The sequence below is a fragment of the Trachurus trachurus genome (assembly GCF_905171665.1).
Source record: "Trachurus trachurus genome assembly, chromosome: 24".
Lineage (NCBI taxonomy): Eukaryota > Metazoa > Chordata > Actinopteri > Carangiformes > Carangidae > Trachurus > Trachurus trachurus.
Genome location: NC_139910.1, coordinates 18,964,894 through 18,973,665, shown reverse-complemented (window position 1 = coordinate 18,973,665; position 8,772 = coordinate 18,964,894). Strand labels below are relative to the sequence as shown.

Below are 8,772 nucleotides of genomic sequence, written 5' to 3'. Positions count from 1 at the left end.
CTAGTAGCAGGAATCCATGATGCGCCTCATGCTCATGAACCTCATGCCGCTCATGCCCATGCTGCTGAAGTTTCTGTACTCGCCGGGCCTCATGTACCACATTCTTCCTCTGTAATTGGGCTGCTCGTACATCAGCCAGTGGCCCTCCATCACGTTGCAGGACATGAAGTTGGACATTCTGTAGCGGTCCATGATGTTGTCGCAATCCTCCATCATCTCATGCATCTGGCCCATGAAGTTGTCTCTCTCGTAGATCCTCATCCTGTAGGAACCTCTGTACATGGGGATCATACGGCAGGACCTGATGCAGTCGCTCATGCCCATCATGCTCATGTAGTCAGCGTACTCGCCCCTCCTCATGAAGTACTGGTTTCCCATGAAGTTGGTGCGGTCGTAGACCATGAAGCAGCCCCTCTCCACCCTGCAGGAGTGGCAGCGGTTCAGGTAGGAGGACATGTCAGCGCAGTCGCTCATGCAATCATAGGAGCGGCCCTGGAAGTTCCTCTCCTCGTAGAAGGTGATCTTTCCCATCATGTTCATGCCAGACATCTTTGCCAGGTGTTGTTGCTGTAGGTGTACTACTGCTGCTGCTGTTGGTGGTACTGCTGCTGGAGCTGAACTGCTTGTCTACCTGCTGGAGACCTTCCTTTTTATACCTGAAAAGCAGAGGGCCCCTTTGTGAAAACAGCCTGACCCAGCAACATACCATAGAAGCCCATTGAGGACTAAGGGTTTTCAACATTTACAGCTGTTTGCCCTAAAAAAAACCATAGAGAGGTGGTTTTACTTAGACAAAACCCTTTTGAAAGGGTTAACAAAGACTGTCTCAACCTCTTCTAAAATCTTCTAACCACATGATAGGCATAGCTAGTTTTGATCTCAACCTTTCCTTTAAAGCAGAAGTAAGTGGTCCGGTCGTTTTCGCTAATGCTGCGTTCCAGGCAGGCTTTTGAAATCGTAAATTACAGCTTCAAGTCACAACTTACGACTTTGTAGCGTTCCAGGCAACCCACTCGTGTTTTTCCGACCTGTTTTACCGGTGAAAGTCACTATAACGGCCACTCGTAACTTCCGACCGGTGAAGTCGTACCAGATCGAACTGGTACGACTTCACGGTCGGAAAAATACGAGTTTCCTTGAACGCACCATAACAGTCCTCGTCCCTACGTCGCCACATTCACGGCGTCCCTTGGCGGCACACACAGCCCTGCATGCCGTTCTCTCTCCTCATTGGATAAAAACTGTAGGATACGATAAATGTTTTCTCCTCGACTCAGAGCAGAGCAGAGTGACTGACAGACCCGTGTTTCAGACCAAACACTCTATGTAAGTGATTGCTGTCGGAAGATATAACTATTTAAGACTTATATTAACACAAATATATCACTTACTTCTGCTTTAAGGTTTAGGTTTTTACTAGTAGCCAATAGTCTCCTCATAACAAAAACAACCGAGTGATTACAACAAATAAAAACATAGAATTAATCAGTTTAGAGTCAGTGCTTTGCTTATGCTATGCAGTTGACATGAGAGGGGTGGGAGCCTTAGATCATGGCCAACCTTTGAACAAGACATCTCTGAGCAGCACTGTATTTGCATTCCCCTTTTCTCTGGTAACTTGAGTTTCAGATGTCCCCTAACTAAAATCCTCCATCTGGTTAAAATATGAAGTTGACAATGACCAATGTGTAAATAATGTATGTAGCTTAAAACTGGGTAGAAAGTCCTTTTTTAAGATTTAATGTAGGGCTTTTGAAGTCTTTATTGTGGCAGGACAGTGTTAGGGACAGGAAATCAGGAGAGAGAGCGGTATAACATGCAGGAATGGGCTGCAAGTTGGATTCATATTTGGGCTGCTGCACTCTGGGTGAGCCCCTTGAGCGCCCCATAAAGTCCCGGTAACACTTTACAATAACCATTGTTTATAAATGGTTAATAGACCATTTATAAATGGTAAACAGATCGTTTACTAATGTATAATCATCATTTATAAACAGCATGTAGACCAATTATAAATGGTAAATAGATAAGTTATTAATGTTTAACCATAATTTATAATAGTATAGTTTATTTATGTAAGTTAATAGTTAATTTACCATTAACAAGCAATTAAATTATGATTAATAATGTTTATTAATTATTAATGGACTATTTATTAAATGTTTATATCAGGTTTAAATGTTGGTTGTAAAACACCTATAAAGATTAAAATGTGTATCAGTGGCACTTTGTAAACGATTAACAATTGGTTTATAAACCAGCCATAAACATTACTTAGATGGTTATTGTAAAGTGGCGACTTATGTTCATAATTATTTAAACGATTAATATATTGTTTGTACTGGAAATCATCAAGTGACATTTATTTGACTTCTTTTAATGGTGATCTATAACAGAGTGATTATTTTTTGCAAAAGAATAGGGTCTGATCATCGTATTGAACACATTTATGAACAGAGTCAATAACATGCAACACTGTACCACAGGCGAAAATGGTGGGATTACAACAAAACAATAACAACGTAATTTTAAATTTGATGATTACATTTGAATTGATGATACAATATTCAGGCACACTGCACTTTAAGATTAAAGGGACAACGAGGAGTTTTGGAAAAGCAAAGTGTTTTCACACTACATTTATGAGCCTCCGCACCGTGAAATTCTTTGACCGGCGCAAGACAGACTCATGTTTTCATTCATCAAGAATTAAAGTCAGAGGTTGGAAGACGATCACATACCGTCGTAGTTCCGACCGTAAACGGCGATTCGGCTGCGTTATTCTCATGACTCGCCGCAAAACCGAAAGTAAGGAAACGCTGGTCGGCTCGCCCAGCATTTCCACCACCACTAATAATAACAAAATAACCATAGAGACAAAACCATATATTTATCTAAAATGGACCATTAACATGTGGCGTAGATTCATCCACATTAACGTAAGACTTTTTTATAACCAAATAGAAACTCCTCATTGTCCCTTTAAAGGGATAGTTCACCCAAAATTCAAATTTCACTAATTATCTACTCCCCCTCATGTGGACTAAGGGCTGGGAGAAGTTTCAGAGTCCTCTGTGCCTTCTCTGAGTAACAGCGGGGCTTCATGCAACACTGCATGTCCATATGACGGTTGAGAACGGAGCTCATTTTTCTTCGTCCAAAAAGACACACCAAAAAACATCCAAATACCTCCATAGTGCTCGCCTGTAATGTCCCTCTTGTTCTTCTTCCCTTTCGTGCAAATCTCGTGCGATTTGCACAGACCCAGGCAGAGCACTGAACTGAGATACTGGGAGCTCCCGCTACAAACAAGCTTAAAATACAGACTTATTTAATTTTTTTCGGAACAATTTCTCATGTGTTTGGATGTTTTTTGGTGTGTCTTTTTGGACGAAGAAAAGTGAGCCCTGTTCGCTACTGTCATATGGACATGCAGTGCTGCACGGAGCCCCGCTGTAACTCAGAGAAGGCACAGAGGACTCTGAAACTTCTCCCAGCCCTTAGTCCACATGAGGGGGAGTAGATAAAGAGTGAAATTTGAATTTTGGGTGAACTATCCCTTTAATTTTAAAGTGCAGTGTGCCTGAATATTGTATCATCAATTCAAATGTAATCATCAAATTTAAAATTACGTTGTCATTGTTGTGTTGTAATCCCACCATTTTCGCCTGTGGTACAGTGTTGCATGTTATTGACTCTGTTCATAAATGTGTTCAATACGATGATCAGACCCTATTCTTTTGCAAAAAATAATCACTCTGTTATAGATCACCATTAAAAGAAGTCAAATAAATGTCACTTGATGATTTCCAGTACAAACAACGTATTAATCGTTTAAATAATTATGAACATAAGTCGCCACTTTACAATAACCATCTAAGTAATGTTTATAGCTGGTTTATAAACCAATTGTTAATCGTTTACAAAGTATTACAAACATATGTTGCAACTTTACAATAACCATCTAAGTAATGTTTCTAGATGGTTTATAAACCAAATATTACCCATTTACAAAGTGCCACTGATACACATTTTAATCTTTATAGATGTTTTACAACCAACATTTAAACCTTATATAAACATTTAATAAATAGTCCATTAATAATTAATAAACATTATTAATCATAATTTAATTGCTTGTTAATGGTAAATTAACTATTAACTTACATAAATAAACTACCTATTTGCCAATTATAAATTATGGTTAAACATTAATAACTTATCTATTTACCATTTATAATTGGTCTACATGCTGTTTATAAATGATGATTATACATTAGTAAACGATCTGTTTACCATTTATAAATGGTCTATTAACCATTTATAAACAATGGTTATTGTAAAGTGTTACCAAAGTCCCTTTTAAAGGGACAACGAGGAGTTTTGGAAAAGCGAGACGTTTTCACACTACATTTATGAGCCTCCGCGCGCACCGTGAAATTCTTTGACCAGCGCAAGACGGACTCATGTTTTCATTCATCAATAATTAAAGTCAGAGGTTCGAAGATGATCACATACCGTCTTAGTTCCGACCATAAACGACGATTCGGCGGCTTTATTCTCATGACTCGCCACGAAACCGAAAGTAAAGAAAGCTGGTCGGCTCGACCAGCATCTCCGCCACCACTAATAATAACAAAATAACGATAGAGACAAAACGATATATTTATCGAAAATGGGCCCATTAACAAGTGTGGGTAGCGTAGATTCATCAACATTAATGTGAGACTTTTTTATAACCAAATAGAAACTCCTCGTTGTTCCTTTAAAGCTTGTGACAGGCAACCACAACACCAACACATTGGTAATATGACATCATTGAAAAGTAGCGCTGTATCGTTCGCAAACGGAATCTCTCCCTGACCTGATTCATTCTATTCTCAGTTCAGTTCAGTTCAGTTCAGTTCAGCTCAGCAGCGAGTGTGCAGGCTGATAGCGGAACTCCCATGTGGTCTGTGAATCACTGACTGCGTTTGCATGGACTTCAGTATCCCGGTTTTGCTCAATATCCCGATTTCGATCAAATTCGGGATATGGTGTTTACATGAACTTAGAGAAACCTGGTTGTTCAGTATCCCCGTATACATGGTAAATACCAGTATCCCAGTTTCTGATTACTGCGTCTTATGTGCGCATGCATGTTTCATGTTTGGAACGAAGCACAACAAATTGGAAATCTGTACAAATCAGAAAATTTACAAATTAAAAATGCTGTCATGTTATATAACTTAATAAAATAAAATAAAATGTAATGCCGACTGATTGGTTCATTGTAAAACATTTATTCATTGATGTAAATGTGGTGATTTCTGTACGTACGCTACAGAGCCCAGAGGCAGTGCTGTTCTTCTGTCCAATACACACATGAAACTTCACTTTTTATTCAAACAAACTTATGCGACTTCCACAATCATTATATTTCATCAATGAGACCAGCATTTATCTCCTAAAAAGAATTTAACCAGCCAGTGGTAAACCTCTAAAAGCCTGTGGGTAAGTTAATTAGCAATCGTTTTCTCCCCCGGAATGACGACACAGGTTGACCGCCCGAACACCTCAGGAGACGGGGCTGCTTCATCTGTGATGTCCCGGTCGCTGCTCACACAGGTGGAGCTTCACTTCTCCGAATAACATCGGAGCAAACTTCTAAACAGCCACCATTTGGATAAACTGACCGCACATTGGGGATCTAAACAGTTACTTTCACACGTGAAAAAATATTTAAACTTAATAGTCTCCCTGTCGCTCCAGAAATATGCTGTTGTTGTTGCCACCATTTTGTTAGTATTTCTGTAACGTATCTATGGTAACGTTTACGTCAATTGGCTGAAGCCGTGCCTGCGCAGACAGTGAGCGGCTTTCAGATATCGGTTCGTTATGCTCCAGTATTCTGGTTTCTTTGGCCCTCATTTATCAAACTTGCGCAGGATCTGGTGTAGATTCTGGTGTAAATATCAGTGTACGCCAAGTGTCACGTGTGATTTACTAAAAGTGTGTACGCTGCTGATTTCGGCGTAGAACCGGCGTGGTGGTGATAAATCCGGCGGGTGAAAACCAGCGTAATTTAAATGTCACGCCCCGATATATTCCTGCTTTAGAGGTGTCGCCCTGCCCCTTTTACGACATGGAGACACGGAAGATGGCCAAGAAGAGGGACTTTACTGACATTACCGCGTTGAACAGGGAGAGGGCGGCAACATTAAATATCTGGACATTGATAGATTGATAGATTTTGTGATTGATAAGCGTCATCCCGGTGGATGGAGGCTGCAGACGCACGTGTCACCGACCACGTCAGGAAACCCAGCGACCTCATGAAATGCTCCTGCAGTTTACTAAACACAAGTGACTGAGGAGAAATCATAGGCATATTACTGCTGCGAACGCGACTTTATGACCATCAGCACCGCTGGCATGGTTCGGCTGATGGAGGGATGTGAAACACCGGCCCGATGTCCCGCTGACAGGTCCCGGTGACGGGAAAAAAAAGAAAAGAAAAACACTCCGCCGCGGAGATCAGCTGCACTTGGACAGGTAGCGGAGCCCCCCCCCCCCCCGCGCAACCGAGGCTCCGGTGTCCGGCAGAGAGAGAGACTGAGGAGCCGTCCGGTCATGCTCTGGTGCTGCAGATGTTGGAAGTTGATGTTGGTGGAGAAGTTTGTGTGTGTGATCTACAATAACAGGTCTGTCTGTCATTGACTGTTTCTGTTGACACAGCTGATTAACGAGCATCTGTCACATCGTGGTTTTTAATTCATCTCAGTTGCCCAAAATAAAACTCGAGTTATATTTTCAACACGGACTTGGTGGTATCGTTTCTTTCTTTTTTTTGGGCTACTTTTTATCTTTTTATCAATATAAACAACAACAACATGTGATCCACATCGCTGTGTTATTAGACTACGCCGTCAGTGTGTGAATGTGTGTGTGAATGGGTGAATGTGATGTACTGTAAAGCGCTTTGGGTATCGTTACAGGTATAGTAAAGCGCTATATAAATACAGGCCATTTACCATTTACCATTTATGGTTTAATAATCGTTCTGACACAGCAGCACTCGTTTCTGCATGTTCTATCAAACTTGCGTACACCAAAAGAATGGGTGTACACCAAATTCACCACAAGGATCGGCATTTATCAATCTGAGCGTGAGCGTACGGTACGCACAAATCTCACGCCAGCTCTGACCAGTTGTATGCACATTTGGAACCAGTGTAGAACATGCAGGAACGAGTGCTGCTGTGTCAAAATGATTATTAAACCATAGTCTAATAACGCAGCAATGTGGACCACATGTTGTTGTTGTTTATATTGATAAAAAGATAAAAAGTAGCAAAAAAAAAAAAAAAAACGATACCACCAAGTCCGTGTTGAAAATTTAACTCGACTTTTATTTTGAGCAACTGAGATGAATTAAAAACCACGATGTGACAGATGCTCGTTAATCAACTGTGTAAACAGAAACAGTCAATGACAGACAGACCTGTTATTGTTAGATCAACAAACTTCCAACATCTCCTGCACCAGAGCATGACCGGACGGCTCCTCAGTCTCTCTCGCTCTGCCGGACATCGGAGCCGGCGGGGGGGGGGGGGGGGGGGGGGGGGGGGGCTCCGCTACCTGTCCAGGTGCAGCTGATCTCCGCGGCGGAGTTTTTTTTTTTTTTCCCGTCACCGGGACCTGTCAGCGGGAGATCGAGCCGGTGTTTCACATCCCTCCATCAGCCGAACCATATCATCGGTGCTGATGGTTATAAAGTCGCGTTCGCAGCAATATGCCTCTATGATTTCTCCTCAGTCACTTGTGTTTAGTAAACTGCAGGAGCATTTCATGAGATCGCTGGTTTTCCTGACGTGGTCGGTGACACATGCGTCTGCAGCCTCCATCCACCGGGATGACGCTTATCAATCACAAAAACTATCAATCTATCAATGTCCAGATATTTAATGTTGCCGCCCTCTCCCTGTTCAACGCGGTAATGTCAGTAAAGTCCCTTTTCTTGGCCGTCTTCCGTGTCTCCATGTCGTAAAAGGGGCAGGGCGATGCCTCTAAAGCAGGAATATATCGGGGCGTGACATTTAAATGACGCTCGTTTTCAGCCGCCGGATTTATCGACACCACGCTTGTTCTACGCCGAAATCAGCAGCGTACACACTTTTAGTAAATCACACGTGACACTTGGCGTACACTGATATTTACACCAGAATCTACACCAGATCCTGCGCAAGTTTGATAAATGAGGGCCATTGCGAGGGAACGGTGCATGTTCAGTAATGCGTTCACTAAACATACTGTCACTCAGGGCAGAGGGCTCACGTTCATTGAACGTACTACTCAATTTGGTGTTGTGTCATTCACGAACGTGTCTCTGTGTCACTCACAAATGTTTGTGTAGCATGTACCGGTCACACATACGTCTGGCTATAGGCCGGACGGTCTGGAATTTAAATTCCCTGCCCAGCGTCCTCGATCCGGATGCTTATTTGTCCTCCTTTTTGGAGTTGCACTTGAACGTAACGCAGCATATTGTTCAAGATTGCCAGAAAAAAAGAAGAAAAAAGTTGCCTGCACACTGTCCTACCACGACTTGCAAAAAATGTTAATATATAACAAAGAAACAACATTTCAGCCCTCTGACCTTTGTCAAGCAAAGATTTAAAAACACACAAATACAGGCAGATATATGGCCTACTCTTTGGGAGGTAGCCAATCAGAGGCTGAGTAAAAAGAGGACCAATAGTAAATCATGTCCACCTGCATTCAACTGCAAAT

General features: G+C 41.8%; 1 protein-coding gene across 1 annotated transcript; it reads right to left on the bottom strand.

Moving 5' to 3' along the window:
• Window positions 1-549, bottom strand: LOC311007734 (gamma-crystallin M2-like; the record flags this gene model as incomplete). Its single annotated transcript, XM_084001033.1, has 1 exon — window positions 1-549. One exon carries the CDS (start codon window positions 547-549, stop codon window positions 1-3), a length of 549 nt encoding a protein of 182 aa, XP_083857159.1.
• Window positions 550-8,772: the final 8,223 nt, after the last annotated feature.